Source organism: Fundulus heteroclitus, unplaced genomic scaffold, assembly GCF_011125445.2.
Source record: "Fundulus heteroclitus isolate FHET01 unplaced genomic scaffold, MU-UCD_Fhet_4.1 scaffold_68, whole genome shotgun sequence".
Taxonomy (NCBI): domain Eukaryota; kingdom Metazoa; phylum Chordata; class Actinopteri; order Cyprinodontiformes; family Fundulidae; genus Fundulus; species Fundulus heteroclitus.
Window position 1 is genome coordinate 603,920 of NW_023397121.1, and position 24,041 is coordinate 627,960.

The 24,041-nt window shown below is 46.6% G+C and overlaps 3 protein-coding genes across 4 annotated transcripts; 2 read left to right on the forward strand and 1 right to left on the reverse strand.

Annotated features, from left to right (window-relative positions):
* Nucleotides 1–3,363: 3,363 nt before the first annotated feature.
* LOC118561603 (formimidoyltransferase-cyclodeaminase-like) lies at nucleotides 3,364–4,108 on the forward strand. Of its 2 annotated transcripts, none has more exons than XM_036133805.1 (3): nucleotides 3,364–3,411; nucleotides 3,829–3,960; nucleotides 4,032–4,108. In XM_036133805.1, the coding sequence occupies exons 1-3, from the start codon at nucleotides 3,379–3,381 to the stop codon at nucleotides 4,095–4,097; spliced, it is 231 nt and encodes a 76-aa protein (XP_035989698.1). In that variant the 5' UTR covers nucleotides 3,364–3,378; the 3' UTR covers nucleotides 4,098–4,108. The 2 variants fall into 2 exon arrangements, 1 of the variants encoding a protein (XP_035989698.1); XR_004930161.1 differs by lacking the exon at nucleotides 3,364–3,411 and adding an exon at nucleotides 3,745–3,758.
* Nucleotides 4,109–4,181: 73 nt separating this feature from the next.
* Nucleotides 4,182–5,154, forward strand: LOC118561602 (formimidoyltransferase-cyclodeaminase-like). Its single transcript, XM_036133804.1, has 4 exons — nucleotides 4,182–4,489; nucleotides 4,627–4,765; nucleotides 4,871–4,966; nucleotides 5,039–5,154. Exons 1-4 carry the CDS (start codon nucleotides 4,425–4,427, stop codon nucleotides 5,120–5,122), a joined length of 384 nt encoding a protein of 127 aa, XP_035989697.1. The 5' UTR covers nucleotides 4,182–4,424; the 3' UTR covers nucleotides 5,123–5,154.
* Nucleotides 5,155–7,476: 2,322 nt separating this feature from the next.
* On the reverse strand, nucleotides 7,477–23,339 carry LOC105923841 (NLR family CARD domain-containing protein 3). Its single transcript, XM_036133758.1, has 7 exons — nucleotides 22,528–23,339; nucleotides 19,462–19,533; nucleotides 18,164–18,242; nucleotides 17,789–18,017; nucleotides 15,266–17,057; nucleotides 12,573–12,746; nucleotides 7,477–7,855 (listed from the first exon to the last, which is right to left on the reverse strand). Exons 1-7 carry the CDS (start codon nucleotides 22,557–22,559, stop codon nucleotides 7,639–7,641), a joined length of 2,595 nt encoding a protein of 864 aa, XP_035989651.1. The 5' UTR covers nucleotides 22,560–23,339; the 3' UTR covers nucleotides 7,477–7,638.
* Between the last annotated feature and the right edge of the window lie 702 nt (nucleotides 23,340–24,041).

The following is a 24,041-nucleotide window of genomic DNA, read 5'->3' on the forward strand; positions in this document are numbered from 1 at the left end:
TCATATTATACAGATTGGGTCAGATTATACAGATTGGTCAAAAATGTCCTATATAAGGAAACCAGTTGATTGCATCAAAGTCCCGACAAGCAGCATTCACTCCTGGGGAACCGTAGAGCCACAGGGAGAGTCGTCTGCATTGTCCATGGCTTTGCTGCAATTCCTCATACTGAGCAAGCATGAAGCGACAGTGGAAAGAAAAAACACCCATTAGCGGGAAGGAGAACCTCCAGCAGAACCAGAACCGGGCTCAGTATGAACGGTCATCTGCCTCGACCGACTGGGGTTACAGAAGACAGAGCAGAGACACAACAAGAGAGACAAAAAAGCACAGAAGCACACATTGATCTAGTAATCTGTTCTACATTAGATGGTAGTAGCGGGTGAGCCGTCTTCTCTGGATGATGTCACAGTTAACAGAACGCCAGACCAGGTGTACCTACTATGAAGAAAAGAGAAGAGAGCAAAAAGTTAAAAGCTGAAATGACGACAGTCATTTCAATGTAATATAATGCAAAACTGGAGAACAGTAGACTGAAGAACAGTAGAACTCAGTCAGAGATGAGAAAATAGACCCTGATGTCCTCCAGCAGCCTAAGGCCTATAGCACTGCATAACTATAGAGGTAGCTCAGGGTAACATGAGCCACTCTGACTATAAGCTTTGTCAAAAAGGAAAGTTTTAACGATTAGTCTTAAAAGTAGACGGGGTGTCTGCCTCACGGACCAAAACTGGGAGTTGGTTCCACAGGAGAGGAGCCCTGATAGCTAAAGGATCTGCCTCCCATTCTACTTTTAGAGACTCTATGAACCACCAGCAGACCTGCAGGTCTGAGAGCGAAAGTGCTCTGTTAGGAACTATACGGGGTAATCAGAGCTCTGATATATGATGGAGCTTGATTATTAAGGGCTTTATACGTTAGAAGGAGAATTTTAAATGTTATTCTTGATTTAACAGGAAGCCAATGAAGGGAAGCTAAAATTGGAGAAATATGATCCCTCTGGTTGATTTTCATCAGAACTCTTGCTGCAGCATTCTGGATCAGCTGAAGACTTTGAACTGCATTTTGTGGACTTCCTGATAGTAAAGAATTACAATAGTCCAGCCTTGAAGTAACAAATGCATGGACTAGTTTTTCAGCATCACTCCTGGACAGAATGTTTCTAATTTTGGCGATATTCATGAGGTATAAAAAGGAAATTCTGAAAACCTGTTTAATTATGGGATTTAAATGACATGTCTTGGTCAAAAACTAACACCAAGATTTTTAACTTTATTACCAGAGGCCAAGTTAATGCCATCCAGATTAAGTGATTGATTAAGAACTTTATTTTTTGAAGACTCTGGCCCAAAGATTAAAACTTCAGTCTTGTCAGAATTTAGATGCAGGAAATTTAAAGTCATCCAGCTTTTGATGTCATCAAGACATGACTGCAGTCGAAGTAACTGATTGGATTCATCAGGATTTATGGATAAATATAGCTGAGTAGTCATCAGCATAACAGTGGAAATTAATCCCATGCTGTCTGATAATTTTGCCTATCGGAAGCATATATATAGTAAATAGAATTGGTCCAAGGACTGAACCCTGTGGTACTCCACAGGTGACCCTAGAGTTTGAAGGAAGATTTATTATTAACATGAACAAACTGGAATCTGTCCTGACAGATAAGATTTAACCAGCCTAATGCTTTCCCCTTAATCCCTACAGTATGCTCAAGTCTTTGTAGGAGAATATTGTGATCAACTGTATCAAATGCAGCACTGAGATCTAACAGGACAAGTATAGACACAAGTCCATTATCTGAGGCCATGAGAATATCATTAGTGACCTTCACCAGAGCTGTTTCAGTGCTATGATGAGCTCTGATGCCTGACTGAAACTCCTCAAGTAGGTCATTACTTTGTAAATGTTCACATAGTTGATTAGCAAGTACTTTCTCAAGAATTTTAGATAAGAAAAGAAGATTAGATATAGGTCTGTAATTTACTAACTCGTCTTGATCAAGAGAAGGTTTCTTAAGTAAAGATTTAATAACAGCTACATTAAAAGCCTGTGGTACATATCCATTTACTAAGGATAGATTAATCATGTCTAAAATAGGACCACTGATCAGAGGGAATACCTCCTTAAACAACTTGGTTGGGATTGGGTCTATCATACAGGTAGAAGGTTTAGATGAAGCTAAAATTTTAGATAGCTCAGAAAGCTCTACTGCTTCTAAACAGTTCAGACACTGCGCAGGTTCTAAAGATTCCTCCAACGCTGCCTCACTTACTGAGGACAGGGTAATCATGTTTGGGAGGATGCCAATTATTTTATTTTTAATGGAATCTATTTTATTTATGAAGAATCCCATAAAATCATTACTGCTAAGAGCTAAGGGAATGGATGGATCAACAGAGCTGTGACTCTGTGTAAGTTTGGCAACTGTACTAAAGAGAAATCTAGGATTATTTTTATTCTCCTCAATTAATGATGAAAAATATGCTGCTCTAACTCTGCGAAGGGTCTTGTTATACAACAATAGTCTGTCCCTCCAGATTGAGTAGGATTCCTCTTGGTGTGTAGAGCGCCATTTTCTCTCCAATTTCCTAACATTGTGCTTCAAGGAACGCAGCTCTGAATTAAACCAAGGAGCCAGCTTCCTGTGAATAATCACCTTCTTTTTCAAGGGAGCTACATTGTCTAATGCAGAACGCAATGAAGAAGTCATACCGTTAACTAAGACATCTATTTGTGAATGACCAGCTTTCAGACCAGTCACTAGTGCCAGATTATTACGAGCCACTGGTGAGTCTAATACAGTGTCCTGAATCCTGCCTGCCTGCCTGCCTGTTACCTGACCAGTTCCTGCCTCCTGATTCTCAGAGCCTGCCTATCCCCTGACGGACCTGATTATCTGTGCTACCTGCATTCCTGACCTATTTCTGTGCCCCGACTCTGCCTATGGATTCTGATTTGGACTGTCTGGATTTCTGATCACCTGGCTCTGACTCTCGACTGGCTCTCAGACTATGATTTATCCCCTTGATCATTCTACCTGCCTCTGTCATCACGGTTCTGACCCATTGCCTGCCTGCTGACCAATAAACTGTCTTTAAACGTTACCTGTCTTGTCTGGCTGAATTCTGGGTCCTCTGGTTGTGTTCATTACATAAGCTTAGCGTCATAAACCTTCGATGATATGATAAGGTTGAAAATAATTTCTAAGATGGTCTATTCTGTTTTAACCCATTCTTAACGTATTTGGAGTTAACGATACTTGTGTATGTCTATATATTTTGATTAGGGTCAGTCGTCTGCCAGACCTGCAGAAGGCAGAGGAGAGGCAGAGACCCCATGATGTGATCCCCCTTCATAGGCCTGAGACCTGCATGAAGGACCCTGGAGCGCCTCCTCACAGCCAGGTTTGGAGCTAGCCACATAGCCTGTAGCTGATCAGACAACCGGTTTTCACTTGGAGTGATTCCCTGGCAATCGAACGACCAGAGACAACGGGAGAGGTTTGGCAGAGAAATAAACAGGGAAAGTTTAGAAGGGTTTACTTAATGTGTTTCACATAGCTCCAGTTAGCATTTTGAAACCAAGTGTTGCTGATGTAGTGTGGGTGTGATTTTACAGTTATAATAAACTTTATTTCCATAAGGGTTTTATACATTGATGGGATAATGATGTTTGTGTCGAGCTTAAGGCCTTTTTAAAATTAGAGCACAGGGCCATCAGCATGCCTCTAGCGTGCCTCAGCGACGCTGAGGTCAGGGATCCTCACCTCTACAACAAGCACGTCCATCAGTCTCTCTCTGACAGCTGTCTGTGGTGTTCAGGAGCTGAAGCTACCGGTGGTCGGCTCTCAGATCGTAGGGTTGATCCCCCTGAAGGCTCTGCTGGACTCTGCTGACTTCTACATCAAAAGAGACCAGCTCTTCATCATCGAAGAAGAGCACAAAGTCCGCCTGGTGAGTAGAAGAGTCTCAGTGAAAGTGCATTCTGTTTTTCAGCATCTGAACCTTAGCTTGCTTGTCTGCAGGTGATCAGTAAACTGGGCCTGGATTCCCTCGGCCCGTTCAACCCAAAGGAGAGAATCATAGAGTGAGTTTATTCCTCCTAAATGTCCACACCAAAGGCAGGTATAATCCCCCGCCCTCTGGTAAACGAGGATGTGCCTACCTGTAGATAAAACTTAAACTTACTAATGTCTAAATAAATGTTCTCAGCTCTGTTAATTCGGTAGAGAAAGTCCTGTTTGTGAAATAAATCTATCAGATATTTGGGTTTTAATGTTTGACTCACAGAGATTTCATTAGCAGTAACTTGTACATGTGCAGAAATGTGCAGAGAAACAGTGACACCTACAGGCAGGATGCTGCATTACCTGGTTTTTAGCCCACATGTGTAAAATGCAGCATTTTCCACGTCTGCTATGATCCTGTCTGGTTTACAGGCGGCGCTGAAAATGCCCAGGAACACAGCAGAGGAGGTGAAAAGGTGAACGTCTGACTCTGGTTGAACTCTGGTGCTGTAGGAGCATCTGCCCTGGCTTTAATAGCACATGTGAACATCACTGCCTGTGTGTTATCTGCTGCTGGATGTCTCTCTGGAGCATGCTTTGTTCCTGCCTTCAGAAGAGAAGCTGCCATGCAGGAAGGTCTGCAGCAGGCTGTGGCCGTCCCTTTGGCTCTGGCTGAGAAGATCAGCATCCTCTGGCCGCCTCTGGGACAAATGGTTCAGTACGGCAACATTGGCTGCAAGTCAGATGCTCAGGTGCCCCTTCAGACCTTTGCTCTCTCTGCTTCTACCTGTGCAGCTAAATTTAAATCATTGATGTCCTGGAACTTTGCACAGAGCTGAGATGTTAGCGTGTTTCAGGTTGCAGCTAAAGCCCTGGAAACAGCCGTTTTTGGAGCGTACTATAATGTCCTGATCAACCTCAAAGACGTCTCAGATGAAGCCTTCAAACTGGCCGTAAGTCTCCCCGTAACTTTTAAACTTCTCATGCAGCAGGTGATAAAAAGTTCTGTTTTATTGCTGCTTCAGACGCAGAGACGAGTTTGTGAGCTGCTGCAGGAAGCCAGAGACAACGTGACCTCCATCCTGGACGCTGCTGACAAGAGAACATGACAACGTGGAAGAAATAAAACCACAATTCAGAAGAAGGGATGGAGGTGGGTTGAATCAGGGTCATCTGAGTCCTAATCAGACATTGGCCAACCACTGCTTGAGCTTTGGCTGGGTAGCAGGTTGAGACGTGATTTAAAGACCTTTAAGATGAACTCTGGATGCTGATTGGGCTTCCTGGAGGTCTGGTTCAAAGCTGATTGGCTGACGTCGGAGGCATACGAGCCTCTGATTGGATGGAGGTAGGCAATAGAGTTTCTTCAATTGAACTTCCGCTTAAGCTTAATTTTAACCTCATTCTTCATTCTTTAAGATGAACTTTGGTTCTTTAACTCAGATCTGCAGTGAACCAGGATTCACTGAATTATTCTGATGGAGATCAACTATTTTATTTGTCTTTTGTTTCTTTTGTGTGTACATAGTGGTAGTTTAGTTAAGTTTCATTAGCCTGGTAGAGAGGATTTGTTGATTGAAATATAGTGTTAATTCAGATTAACAGCATTATAAAGTGATGTTCACTGGATGTTCATTTTATTCCTGTTAATAAATTCTTGAGTGTGTGCAGAGTTTGCTGTTAAAGAACACCAGAGCTCGAATCATCCCTTTCCACTATTGTCCTGATATCAGCTGTTTTGGCTGATATTCACCGGACAATACCTAACAGACTGAGTTATTTATTAAACATTAAATAACGTTAAACTGTGTGTAATTGCACAACAGGAGAGTTGGTAGTTTGAGCTTCTGACAGGGACACTGGCTCAAACACTGAAAACACCAGGAGGAACAGAAGGTAGGTGCAGGTCTAAGTGTAACAGATGCCACATTGTCAACAAAGTCATGAACAAACTCATAGATTTACACACACCCTGACGTTGCAGCATTAATAATTATTTAGACACATCCTGATGTTTCACCTGGTGATTAAATTCTGCAGATTAAGGACTAAGTGAGCGAGTCGGGGACAGAGGAAGAGAGTGAAACCAGACACAGGACTAGACCTAACTGAAGTGTCAGGAGAGCATCACAGCATCACGCCCTTTTAGTCAATTAAACATTTCTTCGTCACATAAAGCTTCTTTATTGAGGCACGGGACCTAAACCAGAAGTGAGTGGGCTATAGTGGGTGATTTACAGTCACAGTACAAAGACAGCCTTTAAAGAAATGAAAATATATCAAACAATGGTTGACATTTCAAAACGTACACAATAATACTGATTACCAGCGATTATTTAAATCCTCCAACATCTAAACCTGTAGCAACACAGGATGGGAGCCTGCAGCCGTGCGTTGTTCTTGTTCTTCAGTTCTACTCCTTTCAGTGTTTAGGTCTGAGTGGCCTTTCTCCTGCCTGACCTAAAAACAGCTTGATTTACCAAAGCAGACAGGTCAGAGGCTCCCGTTGGATAATTACTGATTGTCTCAGAAAATTAGAATATTGTGATAAAGTTCTTTATTTTCTGTAATGCAATTAAAAAAACATGAAATGTCATACATTCTGGATTCATTACAAATCAACTGAAATATCGCAAGCCTTTTATTGTTTTAATATAGCTGATTATGGCGTACAGCTGAAGAAAACTCAAAAATCCTATTTTAAAATATTTGAATATTTCATCAGACCAAGTAAAAAAAATTATAACAGCAAAACAAAATCAAACTTTTGAAAATGTCCATTAATGCACTCAGTACTTGGTTGGGAATCCTTTTGCACAGATTAGTGCATCAATGCGGCGTGGCATGGAGGCAATCAGCCTGTGGCATTGCTGAGGTGTTATGGATGCCCAGGATGCTTCAATAGCGGCCTTTAGCTCATTTGCATTGTTGGCTCTGGTGTCTTTCAGCTTCTTCTTCACAATAGCCCACAAATTCTCTATGGGGTTCAGGTCAGGGGAATTGGCAGGCCAATCAAGGACAGTAATGCCATGGTCAGTACACCAGTTACTGTGAGAATCTGATGTCGTCTCTTAACCACTACCATACTTGTGATTTAGTTTACTGAACCAAGCTGAGTGTTTTTCAAGGCTCAGGAAACCCTGCAGTGTTTCCAGTTAATTAGACGATTCAAGTGATTAGTTGAATAGCCTACTAGTATACTTTTTCACAATATTCTAATATTTTGAGATAGGATTTTTGAGTTTTCTTTAGCTGTACGGCATAATCAGCGACATTAAAACAATAAAAGGCTTGCGATATTTCAGTTGATTTGTAATGAATCCAGAATGTATAACATTTCATGTTTTTTAATTGCATTACAGAAAATAAAGAACTTTATCACAATATTCTAATTTTCTGAGACTGTCCTGTATATTATCATCTTTACTTCCCGCTTTGCCATCTGGCAGCTTTGTGAACCATCATTCATTTGTAATGTGGACTTGAAGCCAGACTGATATTCTCTTTGCTCTGACTGCAGCAGGCAGGTTTCAATGCGAGGGAAGGCAGGATCATATTTATGAAAAACTTAACACCAATCAGATGACCAGTGAAGGACAAGTCTCATTTTTACAGATTTTCCTTCTCAGGGAGACATTTTTTCAGGGCTGCTTCCATCCCAATCATACCTGAGAGTGTCCAGTTTCCCATTTGGATCTTCCTTAACAGAAGAGAGCATTTTGACTCCTGTCTCTCCCAGATGGTTGTAGCTCAGGTCCAGCTCTCTCAGATGGAAGCAGCTGGAGGTCAGAGCCGATACCAGAGAAGCACAGCCTTCCGCTGTGATAAGACAGCCTGACAGACTGGAGACACACACAGCACACAGGACATGACCACGTGCCCCCTCTTCCCTTCCTTCTTTATGTCTTTTCAGAGGATAAACCATTTACATCTGCAGATAAACTTGAAGCATGTGGGCCTGTGTAACAGGGATTTGAGGAGCAACTGAGCCAAACAGAGACGACAGAAATGTAGGAAGGTTGCTTTGCCATCAGGAGATGTAAAAGATGCTGATCAGTTAATTCATGAGAACTGCTGTTTAACGTAGCCAGAAAACCTTAGACTTAGACTTAGACTTTCTTTATTGTCATTTTGTAGCACAGAGTGCATACAGAACGAAATTTCGTTTTTTCATACAGCTCAGAAAGATTGCAGTAACTCTACAGGATACCTTGCAGTGAATTTACAGTACAGGATAAGAAAAATGCAGTGGTAAATCACAGTCAAATACAGGATAACTTTCAATTAAATTTCGGATAAAGTGCAGCAGTGAGCAGTAGGCAGATTGAAATGTAAAGACAATGTAAGCAATGTAAACAATTATGCAGTAAGGTGCAGCAGTGATTTAACAATAGACAGTTGCATTGTAAACAGTTTTGCAGTACGTTTCCGGAAAAAGTGCAGCAGCGATATTGAAGGATACATACAAATGTGCAAATTCGCGGGTCGTGTGTGGTACACAGTCCGTTTTTATACTTCAGCAGTTCAACAGTCTGATGGCAGCAGGGAAAAAGCTTTTGCAGAACCTGGTGGACCTGCAACGGATGCTGCGGAACCTCTTTCCAGAGGGCAGCAGGGAGAATAGTCTATGGTGGGGGTGTGAGGGGTCCCCGATGATGTTACGGGCTCGAGACACACAGCGCTGCGATGAAATATCTTTAATGGAGGGAAGAGGAGCCCCGATGATCCCTTCTGCTGTCCTCACCACTCTCCTCACGTTCTTCCAGTCGGAGGCACTGCAGCCTCCACACCACACAGAGAGACAGCTGGTCAGAATACTCTCTATGGTGCTTCTGTAAAAGGTCGTGAGAATGGGCGGGGGCAGGCGGGCTCTCCTCATCCTCCGCAGAAAGTACAGTCGCTTCTGTGCCCTCTTCACCAGTGACATGGTGTTCATAGTCCAGCTGAGGTTGTCCGTGATGTGCACCCCCAGGAACTTTGTGCTGCTGACCACCTCCACAGCTGAGCTGTTGATGAGCAGTGGAGCATGGTGAGGCCGGTTCTTCCTGAAGTCGACGATGATTTCCTTCGTCTTCTCCACGTTCAGGATCAGGCTGTTGTCTCTGCACCAACCCACCAGCTGCTCCACCTCCTCTCTGTAGTCCTGGTCGTTGTCGTCTCTGATCAGGCCCACCACCGTTGTGTCGTCCGCAAACTTCACGATGTGATTGGTGGTGAACCTGGGGACGCAGTCGTGTGTCATCAGAGTGAACAGCAGGGGGCTCAGGACGCAGCCCTGAGGGGAGCCCGTGCTGAGGGTGATGACATTGGAGGTGTTCTGTCCGACCCTGACTGATTGAGGTCTGTTGGTTAGGAAGTCCAGCAGCCAGTTGCGAAGGGGTGTGCTGAAGCCCAGATGCTCCAGTTTTCCCACCAGATGTTGTGGGATGATGGTGTTGAACGCTGAACTGAAGTCCAGGAACAGCATCCGCACGTGCGTGTTCTTCTCCTCCAGATGTGCCAGGCTCAGGTGAAGAGCAGAGGAGATGGCGTCCTCAGTGGAGCGGTTCCGTCGGTAGGCAAACTGGAACGGGTCGAGTGTTGGGGGGAGACTGGAGACGATGTGTTCCTTTACCAGCCTTTCAAAGCACTTCATCATGATGGGAGTCAGTGCAACAGGCCGGTAGTCGTTGAAACAGGTGACTTGAGGTTTCTTTGGCACCGGAATGATGGAGGCAGACTTGAAGCATGCTGGCACTGTGGCTTGGTCCAGCGAGGTGTTAAAAATGTCTGTGAGGACACCAGCCAGCTGACCTGCACACTCCTTGAGCACCCGCCCAGGTATGTTGTCGGGGCCTGGGGCCTTTCGCGGGTTGACTCTCCTCAGAGTCTTCAACACGTCGGCAGTGTCAAGGCAGAGGACCTCCTCTTCCTGATGGGGAACAGCTTTCACTGCTGGAGTGCTGTTTAGTGCCTCAAACCTCCCAAAGAAGTTATTTAGTCCATTGAGGAAGTCAGCATCAACTTCACCCACCGGGGGGGAGGGCGTGTTGTATTCAGTGATCGCCCGGATGCCTTTCCACATGCTCCTGGTGTTGCTGGCATTGTGGAAAAGCTCCTGGATTTTCTGGCTGTGGTTCCGCTTTGCAAGCCTGATGGCACGGTTCAGGTTGGCTCTCGCTGTCCTCAGAGCCTCCTTGTCACCAGACTTGAAGGCTGAGTTCCGTGCTTTTAGCGCTTGACGGACCTCCGCAGTAATCCAGGGTCGTTGGTTGGCTCGGGTGATGATGGTCTTGGTGGTGCTGACGTCCTCAATGCATTTGTTGATGTAGGCTGACACAGTCATGGCGTACTCATCAATGTTGATCTTGTCCTCATAAGTTGCTGCAGCTTTGAACATGTTCCAGTCAGAGCACTCAAAACAGTCCTGGAGCGCCTCCATTGCTCCATCAGTCCACACCCTCACCTGCCTCGCTGTAGGTTTAGCTCTGATCAGCAGGGGCCTGTATGCAGGAATTAGCATCACAGAAAGGTGGTCTGAAGAGCCCAGGTGGGGGCGGGGGGCTGCTCTGAATGCTTCTTTTATGTTTGTGTAAACTAGGTCTAGAGTGTTCTCTCCCCGAGTTGCAAAATCCACGTGTTGGTAAAAATGAGGGAGAACAGTTTTCATATTTGCCTGGTTAAAATCCCCAGCAATGATGAAAACACCCTCTGTGTGTGCAGATTGCAGCTCAGAGATAGTCCGATAGAGAACAGTCATAGCCTCTGTTGTGTTTGCGCTGGGAGGGACGTAAACCGCTGCGATGATAACAACAGTGAACTCTCTAGGCAGATAAAAAGGTCTGCAGCTAATAATCATAAGCTCAATGTCCGGAGAGCAGAAACTTGTGACTAATCTAGCATTTTTACACCAGGTGTTATTGATGTAAACGCAGAGTCCGCCCCCTCGGGTCTTACCGCAGAGTTCTGTCTGCCTGTCGGCGCGGAAAGTAGCTAGCCCCTCCAGGCTAACGGCGTTGTCTGGGATTGATGATGAAAGCCATGTCTCGGTCAGAATGAGAGCGCAGCAGTCCCTGAACTCCCTCTTTGTAGAGAGCTCGAGTTGTAAATGGTCCATTTTGTTGTCCAGTGAGCGAACGTTGGAAAGCCAGATGGATGGTAGCGGCGGTCTGAATGGGTTAGCCTTTAGCCTCGCTGCTAAACCTCCTCGGCACCCGCGCTTCTTCAGCCGGCTACACCGCTTCCGCGTCGCTCTCCTCCGGCGTGAGCTGCTCGTCGAGGCCGCCGCTTCACAGGCCTCCGGGGCTGGTCTCCGTAGGACGCCACAGTCACGTAAGCAGACGAGCGTGGTATTTAAAAGTCCAAAAACACAACTTGATCGCAACTCCAACAGGCGCTCGCGGTCAAGTACTGATCGGCTGGGTAGATGAGTGGTTTCCAGCGAGTTTGGCGGCATTTTTATGCATTTTTATGCAAAAAGTCCGCGAGTTGGTACAGAGCTGTGTTCGGCTGCTGCCGCCAGGGGCGCCGCCGGAACCTGTCAACCTTTTTGAATTTTTCCTTCTTCTTTGAGCTTCTCCTGTTCGGGGGTCACCTCAGTGAGTAATCTATTTCCATCTAACCCTATCTGCATCCTACGGATGTTCTCACTATCCCTCCTGTGTACATGTTCAAACCATCTCAGTCTGGCCTCTCTGGCTTCATCTCCAGAACATCTAACCTCATCTGTCCCACTGATGGACTTATTCTCGATTCTCTCCATCCTCATCACTCCCAGAGAGAATCTCAACATCTTCATCTCTGCTGCCTTCAGCTCTGCCTCCTGCCTCTTCCTCAGAGGTTCTAACCCTAACCCTAAATCAACAAGAGGTATCATGTTTCTCCAATTTTAGCTTCCTTTCATTGGCTTCCTTTTAAATCAAGAATAGAATTTAAAATTCTTCTTCTAACGTATAAAGCCCTTAATAATCAAGCTCCATCATATATCAGAGAGCTCTGATTACCCCGTATGTTCCTAACAGAGCACTTCGCTCTCAGACTGCAGGTCTGCTGGTGGTTCCTAGAGTCTCTAAAAGTAGAATGGGAGGCAGATCCTTTAGCTATCAGGCTCCTCTCCTGTGGAACCATCTCCCAGTTTTGGTCTGTGAGGCAGACACCCTGTCTACTTTTAAGACTAATCTTAAAACCTTCCTTTTTGACAAAGCTTATAGTTAGCTCAGGGTAACCTAAGCCACTCTATCTCTATAGTTATGCTTTCTGTGTCTCTGCTCTGTCTTCTCTAAGCCCCAGTGGGTGGAGGCAGATGAGCGTTCACACTGAGCCTGGTTCTGGTTCTGCTGGAGGTTCTCCTCCCTGTTAAAGGGGAGTTTTCCTCTCCACTGTCACTTCATGCATGCTTAGTATGAGAGATTGCTGCAAAGACATCAGCATTGCAGACGAATACAACAGAATTTTAGAGGTGTGTTCAATTTATTTGTTTGTTTATTCATGTTTGTGTTGTTGTAAAAAATAGTTGTCAGAAAATTTTAAATGCAAACAAGAATTGTCATGGTTCTGAGTCTGTGTTCAGTAAAGCCTGACCTGAGTGTTTCCAGTTCACAGTTTGGACTTTTCAGTCCAGCACACAGCAGCTTCACTCCTGAATCCTTCACGTTGTTGGAACTCAGGTCTAATTCTCTCAGGTTGGAGGTGCAGGAGCCAAGGATCCAGGACAGAGCTTCACAGCTTCTATCTGAGAGGTTACAGGCACTCAGTCTAAGCAAATAAAAATATTTGTTATAGTTAGCCAAGTTTCAGCAAAATCATCAAGAAATATGACTTTGTACTGTATAGTATAAAATATGGGACTTTAAAAACAGAACTGCAAGAACCAATAACTGACATTCCCCTGAATAATAAATGCCTGTGTAAATTCTCAGTTATCTGGGTCATGGCGGCAGCAAGCAGACTTAAATCAGAGGCAAAAAGAGGGGAAAAAATCTATATTTACATGCACAAAATATCCCCATCAAATTGAAATGTATTCAGATTATAAAAAGCACACAATCAATTAATCCGATCATGATGTGCATTTCTATGAACCTGGTTTTATTCAGAATAGAACCACTCTGACAGGTGCAGTTATCAAATTGCCCTAAAAAACACAGAAGAATAAAGTGCTTCCTTCCTTGCTGAGCAACATAAAATGGTAAACGCAGCCGTATTGTACGATTTTGCTTGTCTTCTGAGCTCCCAGGCTGGACTTGCAGCTTCTAATTACAGTCAAAATGTTGCTGAATAAACAATCCTTTTGAGCTCTTTAATGTTTCCAATAGAAGTATTATAGAAACAAAAGCAACATTTAGCTCTTTCTTCTTTCTGCTCTCGGTAAAGACAGACATGTTTCTTTTTCCTCTCCTTTCCCTACTCCCTCTAAACATCTGCCCTGCTTCTATCAATCTTTTTGGAGCCTCTCGTGACCCTCTGAATTGTAAATTATTGAGGTGGTCATCTGGACTTTTTTCAATGGGTGAAGGTGAGCCCTCCTGGCCCAGTGGGACATCTGGAGTTGGACACGGTGGACTCCTGGGAGGAGGATGGTGTGTCTGTCCATAATGTTGGTCAAGGATATTGAAAATTGATTTCTTCTTTTTGGAGCTGATGGTTAGCCGGAGTATCGAGAAATTCTGAAATGTCAGCAGCTATTTCGGCCCGTGTCAAGGCTGCCTGAACTATGTGAGGAATATGTCCGCCACCAGCACTCAGACAGAAATGCTGTGTCAGCAGAACTGCAGGCCAGCTGCTGAACTTGCTGGCAGGATGGGAATGAACTTTGAGAAAGTTGGATGCTGAACTCTGGCAGAATGAACACAATTTTGGCCATTTGGGATGTACCAGTAAGACTTTAAGGCAGACAGAAAAACAAGAGTCTGCCTGCCCAAAGCAAACGCTGCTATCCAAACTGGCTTCCCTGCAATCTTAATCACTATCAAAGACTAATGGCTGCTACTGCTATCTGGGACAGTTCACAGACTAACACACACACACACAAACACACACACACACACACGCTTACACGAGAACACAAAGACGTCCTGCCTCTACTGTGCTTTTTTCCCTTACTCTGCTGCTTTCTGTTTTAGCTGTCAGAAAGGTCAGATCACAGACCTCAAGCTGTAGCTTTACTTAGCTTATTCCTATGTCTGTAATGTTTTTCTGTTCATGTACAGCACTTTGAATTGTCTTGTTACGGATGGGTGCTATAAAATAAACTTGCCTTGCCAACATATTTCCAGAAATATGTCATGTTGATGTGGGGCACACAGGTTCGTTTGCCAAATTTGGATTAACCTGATCCTGACAAACATTTTACATGTATGCTGATCAAATTATCAACAGGCGTAAACCACCACTCTCATTTTGATGAAAATTTCATTCCTATTGAGCTAAATCTGATCACAATATTCTGCTTAGCATGTTAACATGACACATTTTTATTCCGATAAGCTGTTTTTCCATGTTACATAGCGAAAGACTCCCATCCAGGAATCTTTAGCCCCATCTAAATTTTATTAATTTTAGCTCCTAGCTCCTGCTCCTTGACCTTTCGTGAGATCAACAGTCAGAAGTCTATTATGGAAAGGAGCTTTGGACTGCTGTGATGGTTTCAGACAGCCTTTAACTCTGACATCATTATGTAACAGAAACGCTCATGAATGATACAAGTCAAATCAGGTCCTCCATCCTTCTGAAGTTGAATTTGACTTTGTAAAGTGCCTTGAGATGACATGTTTCATGGATTGGCGCTAAATAAATAAAATTGAATTGAATTGAAAATTAACTACAAAATGCACGCTCTCTTCTTTGCGGACATTTTCGTTAATATCCATAAGGTGGCTGTGCTGATACGTCATGTGACGCAAAGGATTATGGGATTGCTTATAGCTTCTTGGTGCCAATAAGGGACATTGTGAGGTTCCTAGGCTAAAGGAGCTGTGAGAGAGGAAGCATACAGGCTCCTTTTCCTACCTCCTTCCTTACTGACAGCAATATTCAGACAGCTAATCATGGTGACTGCTGACGTACCTCTGCTCTAGCTAAAGAGTCCTTACCCAATAAGGCTATTCTAATGGAGCCTTTGTCAACTCTGGGGGGCTAGAACCCCCGGACGAGCTGCTCAGAAAAACTGAGCAAGAGTCCTGTTGCCTCCAATTTAAGTCGTTTACTGCTGAATAATACAGGATTATGTTATAACAGGACGCTGAGCATGTTAAACCCAATAGGTTTGTACTCACTGGGCTTTCTTAGCAGCTTTAATCACAGGCAGCAGCCTCAGAAGAGCCTCCTCTGAAGGTGAATATTTTTTCAGGTCAAACTCATCCAGATCTTTTTCTGATGACAGTAGGAGGAAGACCAGCGCTGACCATTGAGCAGGAGACAGTTTATCTGTGGACAGACGTCCTGAACTCAGAGACTGTTGGATCTCCTGGACCAGAGAACGATCATTCAGTTCATTCAGACAGTGGAACAGGTGGATGCTTTTCTCTGCTGGTGGGTTCTCACTGATCTTTTCCTTGATGTACTGAACTGTTTCCTGATTGGTCTGTGAGCTACTTCCTGTCTGTGTCAGCAGACCTTGCAGAAGTCTCTGATTGGTCCGCAGTGAAAGTCCCAGGAGGAACCGGAGGAACAAGTCCAGGTGTCCATTTGGACTGTTTAGACCGACATCTACTGCTCGCTGGTAGAATGATTTATACATGTTTGTTTCTGGTTTAGATTGCTTGGAGATTACTTGTTCTGTATCTAACAAACTGACTCCAGAGTTGATGAAGGTCAGATGGACATGAAGAGCAGCCAGGAACTCCTGAACACTCAGATGGACAAAGCAGAACACCTTGTCCTGGTACAGCCCTCTCTCCTCTTTAAAGATCTGGGTGAACACTCCTGAGTACACTGAGGCTGCTGTGATGTCGATGCCACACTCTGTCAGGTCTGATTCATAGAAGATCAGGTTTCCTTTCTGCAGCTGATCAAAAGCCAGTTTTCCCAGAGACTCAATCATCTTCCTGCTCTCTGGACTCCAGTGTGGATCTGTTGCAGCTCCTCCATCATACTTGACCTTCTTCACTTTGGTCTGAACCACCAGGAAGTGGATGTACATCTCAGTCAGGGTCTTGGGCAGCTCTCCTCCCTCTCTGGTCTCCAACACATCCTCCAGAACCGTCGCAGTGATCCAGCAGAAGACTGGGATGTGGCACATGATGTGGAGGCTTCTTGATGTCTTCATGTGGAAGAGGATCTTATTGACTTGACTCTTGTCTCTGAACCTCTTTCTGAAGTACTCCTCCTTCTGTGGGTCAGTGAACCCTCTGACCTCTGTCACCATGCCAACATACTCAGGAGGGATCTGATTGGCTGCTGCAGGTCGTGTGGTTATCCAGAGGCGAGCAGAGGGAAGCAGTTTCCCCCTGATGAGGTTTGTCAGCAGAACATCCACTGAGGTGGACTTTGTAGCATCAGTCAGGATCTGCTGGTTCTGGAAGTCCAGAGGAAGTCGACTCTCATCCAGACCATCAAAGATGAACAGAACCTGGAAGTGTTCAAAGCTGCAGATTCCTTTGGTTTCAGTAAAGAAGTGATGAACAAGGTCCACCAAGCTGAACTTCTTCTCTTTAAGCACATTCAGCTCTCTGAAGGTGAATGGAAATATGAAGTGGATGTTCTGGTGGGCTTTGTCTTCAGCCCAGTCCAGAGTGAACTTCTGGGTTAAGATTGTTTTCCCAATGCCAGCAACTCCCTTTGTCATCACTGTTCTGGTTGGTTGTTCTCCTCCAGGTGGGACTTTAAAGATGTCTTCTAGTCTGATGGTTGTTTCTGGTCTGTGTGGTTTCCTGGATGCTGTTTCAATTTGTCTGACCTCATGTTCTTCATTGACCTCTCCAGTCCCTCCCTCTGTGATGTAGAGCTCTGTGTAGATCTGGTTCAGAAGGGTTGGACTTCCTGCTTTAGCGATGCCCTCAAACACACACTGGAACTTCTTCTTCAAGGTGTTTTTGAGGTTAAGTTGGCTAGATGAAGGAACCAGTTCTGAACAAAAGACAAAAACAACCAAACTGGGTGAATCTGTGCTTCCCCTAAATCACTGCTTTCCAAACCTTTTACCACATGGGTCAAAATCTGTGGGCCACAAAAGTACCTTCTTAGCAATAAACTACATGTGGAACATTTTAGTAAAACAATCGTAAACAGTTTGCAAAATGTCTGTGGGGATTGTATGCATTTTATTTTCTTATATTTTTTCAGATATGAGAGTGAATTTTGGTCATCATATCTCTAAAACAGTTTGCTCTATCTAGCCAAGGTCAGTAATCTGTATTGTTTGGACCATAAGGAGTAATGGATTATAAGCCTCACTTCACGTCCACAGCTCTCTATCGTCTCTATCAGGAGGACAGAGTAGCTGAACTACACTGCCTGATTCTAACATAAGGCCTAAATAAACTTTTATACTGAATTAACTTACTAGGTTTATTGCTGCTAGCGCGTACTCTGGGTGCGTTCTCCTAAAGGCTCACACATACTCTGGCATACTGTACGTGTACAGTGACCTTGACGGACTCTTCACTGACTCTCTGCTGACATTTTATCCTTCATAGTCGAGCGTACTGTTGCCTACATTTCTTCCATGTGATTGTCTGATTTGCTGTCTGCATTAACAACCAACTGAAAGGTGTACCTGTCCAGGTGTGTCACCTGGACAGGTGAATGGAAGTGTCTTATTTGACCAATGAGGAAAGGTTCTCTAGAGCTGCTCTTACTGCTCTGCAGATGCTCAGCCAGCTCCTCCTGCTTCATCCTCCTCAGGAAGTTCAGGGTGATCTTCACAAAAGCCTCTCTGCTACTCCTCCTCTGCTCTTCATCCTCCCCCTCCAACACCTCCTCATCCTCCCACCGACTCTCTGAGGATTCTGGGTAATCTGGACTCAGAACCCTCTGAATCTTCTTCAGCTCGTTCTTCACAAAAGAGACCATGTTGTCCTCCAGCAGCTGGAACAGAACAATATATGAATGAGACCATGGAGCCAAACCTGAGGACCGGGTTGGACGGACATGGAGTCCTCTGGTCCACAAAGTCCAGCATGGAGACGACTGAACAGAACCGATGGAAGACCAGCTGTTGTTCAGGTACAGACCATAAATATGGAGTCCAGCTGTGTCTGATGCTGCTGGGCTGACGAACCTCTGGGGACCTCTGGGCTCTGCTGGTCCTCCCTGTGGACCAATTAGAACCAGTTATTGTTCACATGGACCAGTCAGAACCAGTTAATGTTCACATGGACCAATCAGAACCAGTTAATGTTCACATGGACCAGTCAGGACCAGTTAATGTTCACCTGGACAATTCAGAACCAGTTAATGTTCACATGGACCAGTCAGTACCAGTTAATGTTCACATGGACCAATCAGATCCAGTTAATGTTCACATGGACCAATCAGAACCAGTTAATGTTCACATGAACCAATCAGGACCAGTTAATGTTCACATGGACCAGTCAGAACCAGTTAATGTTCACCTGGACCAATCAGAACCAGTTAATGTTCACATGGACCAATCAGGACCAGTTAATGTTCACCTGGACCAATCAGGACCAGTTAATGTTCACATGGACCAATCAGGACCAGTTAATGTTCACATGGACCAATCAGAAGCGGTTAATGTTCACCTGGACCAATCAGGACCAGTTACTGTGAACTCCATCCATCCATCCATCATTTATCCATCCATCCATCGATCCATCGATCGATCCATCCATCCATCCATCCATCCATCCATCATCCATCCATCCATCCATCCATCCATCCATTCACCCACCCATCCATCCATCCATTGATCCATCCATCCATCCATCCATCCATCCATCCATCCACTGATCCATCCATTCATTCATCCATCCATCCATCCATCATCCATCCATTCATCCATTATCCATCCATCCATCCATCCATCCATCCATCCATCCATCCATCCATCCATCCATCCACAGGTTTCTACCTGGGTCACCTTGGGCAGTAAATCTAAGGTTCTCCCACCTGTTGTCCTCCAGGTGGAGCCTTGAACACCTGCATGAGGAGTTTGGCAGCAGGCTGTTCTTCAGCCTATTTACACCCCCCCCTCCCCCGCCTTGGGAACCAGGTGCTGATGCACACTACAGGAAAGGCTCAGGGTTGCTGGTACCACGCCCTGGCCCACCTTAGAGTGGTGATGGCCACAAACTCATGGACTTCCCAGCAGAATCTCTAGTAGTTTTGCTTCTTCATTGCTATTCCTGCGTTAACTGCTGGTTTTTGTCCCGTCTTCTACTGTGTGCGGTCAGAAAATGGATGAGTGACATTCAGCTGACCCTGCTGAGCTGCTCTGGTTTGAAGGTTCACGTTCAGCAGAAACATCTCGTAGGTTCAGTGAAATCACTTCCTGTGGTGAATTAGTTACCTTGTTAGAGCAAACTGCAGCGGTGGCTCCATGGACTCAGTGCTGGACGAGCAGCTGGGGGCGGGACAGGTTCTGTCAGACAGAAAGGTGGAGCGTTACAGACCTGAGGCCTCCACCAGGACCTGAGGTGGAGCGTTACAGACCTGAGGCCTCCACCAGGACCTGAGGTGGAGCGTTACAGACCCGAGGCCTCCATCAGGACCTGAGGTGGAGCGTTATAGACCCGAGGCCTCCATCAGGACCTGAGGTGGAGCGTTACAGACCCGAGGCCTCCATCAGGACCTGAGGTGGAGCGTTACAGACCCGAGGCCTCCATCAGGACCTGAGGTGGAGCGTTACAGACCCGAGGTGGAGCATTACAGACCCGAGGCCTCCATCAGGACCTGAGGTGGAGCGTTATAGACCCGAGGCCTCCATCAGGACCTGAGGTGGAGCGTTACAGACCCGAGGCCTCCATCAGGACCTGAGGTGGAGCGTTACAGACCCGAGGCCTCCATCAGGACCTGAGGTGGAGCGTTACAGACCCGAGGCCTCCATCAGGACCTGAGGTGGAGCGTTACAGACATGAGGCCTCCATCAGGTCCTGAGGTGGAGCGTTACAGACCCGAGGCCTCCATCAGGACCTGAGGTGGAGCGTTACAGACCCGAGGCCTCCATCAGGACCTGAGGTGGAGCGTTACAGACCCGAGGCCTCCATCAGGACCTGAGGTGGAGCGTTACAGAGCCGAGGCCTCCATCAGGTCCTGAGGTGGAGCGTTACAGACCCGAGGCCTCCATCAGGACCTGAGGTGGAGCGTTACAGACATGAGGCCTCCATCAGGTCCTGAGGTGGAGCGTTACAGACCCGAGGCCTCCATCAGGACCTGAGGTGGAGCGTTACAGACCCGAGGCCTCCATCAGGACCTGAGGTGGAGCGTTACAGACCCGAGGCCTCCATCAGGACCTGAGGTGGAGCGTTACAGAGCCGAGGCCTCCATCAGGTCCTGAGGTGGAGCGTTACAGACCTGAGGCCTCCATCAGGACCTGAGGTGGAGCGTTACAGAGCCGAGGCCTCCATCAGGTCCTGAGGTGGAGCGTTACAGACCCGAGGCCTCCATCAGGACCTGAGGTGGAGCGTTACAGACCCGAGGCCTCCATCAGGACCTGAGGTGGAGCGTTACAGACCTGAGGCCTCCATCAGGACCTGAGGTGGAGCGTTACAGACCCGAGGCCTCCATCAGGACCTGAGGTGGAGCGTTACAGAGCCGAGGCCTCCATCAGGTCCTGAGGTGGAGCGTTACAGACCCGAGGCCTCCATCAGGACCTGAGGTGGAGCGTTACAGACCCGAGGCCTCCATCAGGACCTGAGGTGGAGCGTTACAGACATGAGGCCTCCATCAGGTCCTGAGGTGGAGCGTTACAGACCCGAGGCCTCCATCAGGACCTGAGGTGGAGCGTTACAGACATGAGGCCTCCGTCAGGTCCTGAGGTGGAGCGTTACAGACCCGAGGCCTCCATCAGGACCTGAGGTGGAGCGTTACAGACCCGAGGCCTCCATCAGGACCTGGGGTGGAGCGTTACAGACCCGAGGCCTCCATCAGGACCTGAGGTGGAGCGTTATAGACCAGAGGCCTCCATCAGGACCTGAGGTGGAGCGTTACAGACCCGAGGCCTCCATCAGGACCTGAGGTGGAGCGTTACAGACCCGAGGCCTCCATCAGGACCTGAGGTGGAGTGTTACAGACCCGAGGCCTCCATCAGGACCTGAGGTGGAGCGTTACAGACCCGAGGCCTCCATCAGGACCTGAGGTGGAGCGTTACAGCCCCGAGGCCTCCATCAGGACCTGAGGTGGAGCGTTGCAGACCCGAGGCCTCCATCAGGACCTGAGGTGGAGCGTTGCAGACCCGAGGCCTCCATCAGGACCTGAGGTGGAGCGTTACAGACCCGAGGCCTCCATCAGGACCTGAGGTGGAGTGTTACAGACCCGAGGCCTCCATCAGGACCTGAGGTGGAGCGTTGCAGACCCGAGGCCTCCATCAGGACCTGAGGTGGAGCGTTACAGACCCGAGGCCTCCATCAGGACCTGAGGTGGAGCGTTACAGACCCGAGGCCTCCATCAGGACCTGAGGTGGAGCGTTACAGACCCGAGGCCTCCATCAGGACCTGAGATGGAGCGTTACAGACCCGAGGCCTCCATCAGGACCTGAGGTGGAGCGTTACAGACCCGAGGCCTCCATCAGGACCTGAGGTGGAGCTAAAGTTTACCCGTCTGTCAGAGCATGACGTTATCTTCATTGTTGGTGAAAACTTAAACCAAAGCTTTCTCGCTGATTTCCTCAGAACACAACCGTCATAGGACGGAACCAGTTCCACATTTCAAACAGAGGAACCACCAGGACACCCAGAGGGTACCACAGAACCAGAGTATTTGATAAATAAAACCCAGAGTTCTCAGAAACAACATTAAAAAGGTGAAGGAGAGGAGAAGCCAGAGGAAGGATTGGTTCTGGTCAACCTGACGGTCCGCGTCACATGACACGTTCTCCGTAGATCCTCAGAAGAAGAACTGCTTAGAACAACATTTTAATGATTAAATCACAAACCAGGAGTAGTTTATTATTTTGGTTCAAACTTCAAGAGAAGGTTCTACATTCATCTGGAGAACCTAAAGAGGAATAAACCAAACGCACCCTGAGGAGAATTTAACTAAATAACCCCAGAACCCCAGAGGAAGTGCTGACTCAGCTGATTAATAAAGAGAGGACAACGCCTGTCAGACAGCAGCTACCTTCAGGCAACACTTTGAAGATGACCTTCTTCCAGCCTCAGCGTGTTGAAGGACCAAAACACAAGGGGGGTTGAAGCTGACCCCCCACCACCTTCTTCTGGTTGCTAAACATGGAGTCACTAATGTTCTGGAGGACCTTGGTGGGTTTACAAAGACATGGACAGTAAGTCCAGCGGTAGGCTGGTGAACCCCACCTCTCCATGACGGCTGGAGGTAGGAAGCAGCTCCTCACCTCCATTACCCTGCAGATGAGAGGGAAGGTGGATGGAGCTACGTCTGATGGATGGAGCTACGTCACCTGTTCCCGGCGAACTGCAGCGGAGGCTCCATGGACTCAGCGCTCTTCAGAGACCAGCAGCAGGAGGTGGCATCAGCCGAGCATCTGTACCTGAGGGACAGGAGGAAGGAAAGGAGACACGGTCAGGTCCTGATGTCCTCCAGGAGCTCCAGATGTTACACCAGGTGTGTGTAGCCCTGGTGGGTGGAGGTGGGTCCTACCAGACCTCCAGGCAGCAGTCCTGACATTCAGAGAGGAGTAAAAACCTGCAGAGTCTGCGGCTAAAGGCGCAAACAGGAAATGGCTGGCAACGCCCAGATGTTGCATGAGACGGTCACATGACCACTGGGAGTTGTAGTTTTGTAGTTTTCTCTGGTTTTTGTCCAGCGTGAGGTGTTTGCTCTGACAGCTGAAGGCGGCTTGGATCCTCGCTGAAACATTGTGGACTCTTCTGTCTTCTGTTCAGAGGAACCTTCATCCTGATGACGTTCTGTAACTCTGAAGGCTGCAGGCTCTTTGTTCTTGGTTCTCTGTGTTAGACCCTGATCCAGGACCAGCCTGCAGTCCGCTTTCTGGACCAGAATCAAACCTTCCTGACCAATCAGGACTCACATGATGCAGGCTGTTACAGAAGTATTCATGCCTGCTGAACTTTCCCACGTTCTGTCCTCTTTCTGCCACAGACTGCAGCCATTTATCTGGATTTTAATAATAAAGGCGCTGATTCCTCTACGCAGAGACATGACAGCTGATGGGAAACCGCTTTTGGGGCGCAGATTATTTTAATTTCTTTTATTTTTTAACCACTGATGCCGCCCCCTGTGTGTCATTGAGAAAGGTGCCGCCCTGGGTGGCTGCCCGGTTCCCCGTGCCAAAAACAGCCGCAGGTTCTCCTTCAGGAAGGTTCTGGTTTTAGCTCCGCCCACCTGTTGCTGATGTAGACACCTTCTGCTTAGTTACAGTGATTTATTCAGGCTGGAAGAGCAACGCAGCAGAAGATGAGAGCAGTTTCTGCAAACATGCAGAGAACCGTGAATCATTTTGTTCCTGCTTTGTGGTCATAGAATCCGTTTATAACCACTTAAGCTTCTGGAACAGGACAAAATAGGAAAGTTAAAGGGGTGTGAATACTTTAGCAAGGCTCTGGAGATCTGCAGAGCCAAGCCTCTCCCCAAGCTTTGAATTAAACCCTGATCTATTGGCTGAGGAGCTCCTGGATGAGGGTTGGTGGTAGCAGACATATCTAAACTGCTGTCGATGATAAACATGATAAACGTGAATTTCTCCAACGTTAGATCAATAAAGCCTACCTTATCTTATCTTAAACATAAACCTGTCAGTGATAATAATGATAAACATAAACCTGTCAGTGATAAACCTGATAAATATAAACCTGTCAGTGATAAACCTGATAAATATAAACCTGTCAGTGATAAACCTGATAAATATAAACCTGAAAGAGAGCGAGAGAGAGCTGCTTTCTGTAATATCGCTGACTCTAAACAGTGTCTTGTTGGTCGTTGTTCTCGGTGAGT

Excerpts from the sequence above, each read along its gene's own strand:
- LOC118561603 (XM_036133805.1), top strand. The coding sequence starts at position 3,379 with ATGAAGGACCCTGGAGCGCCTCCTCACAGCCAG. Across the intron at positions 3,412-3,828 it reads GAGCGCCTCCTCACAGCCAG|GAGCTGAAGCTACCGGTGGT; the intron begins GTTTGGAGCTAG and ends TGTGGTGTTCAG. Across the intron at positions 3,961-4,031 it reads AAGAGCACAAAGTCCGCCTG|GTGATCAGTAAACTGGGCCT; the intron begins GTGAGTAGAAGA and ends GCTTGTCTGCAG.
- LOC118561602 (XM_036133804.1), top strand. The coding sequence starts at position 4,425 with ATGATCCTGTCTGGTTTACAGGCGGCGCTGAAAATGCCCAGGAACACA. Across the intron at positions 4,766-4,870 it reads GCTGCAAGTCAGATGCTCAG|GTTGCAGCTAAAGCCCTGGA; the intron begins GTGCCCCTTCAG and ends AGCGTGTTTCAG. Across the intron at positions 4,967-5,038 it reads ATGAAGCCTTCAAACTGGCC|ACGCAGAGACGAGTTTGTGA; the intron begins GTAAGTCTCCCC and ends TTGCTGCTTCAG.
- LOC105923841 (XM_036133758.1), bottom strand. The coding sequence starts at position 22,559 with ATGGAGCCTCCGCTGCAGTTCGCCGGGAACAG. Across the intron at positions 18,018-18,163 it reads AGCTGGACTCCATATTTATG|CTGCTGGAGGACAACATGGT; the intron begins GTCTGTACCTGA and ends GTTCTGTTCCAG. Across the intron at positions 17,058-17,788 it reads GGCTGAGCATCTGCAGAGCA|AACTGGTTCCTTCATCTAGC; the intron begins GTAAGAGCAGCT and ends TCTTTTGTTCAG.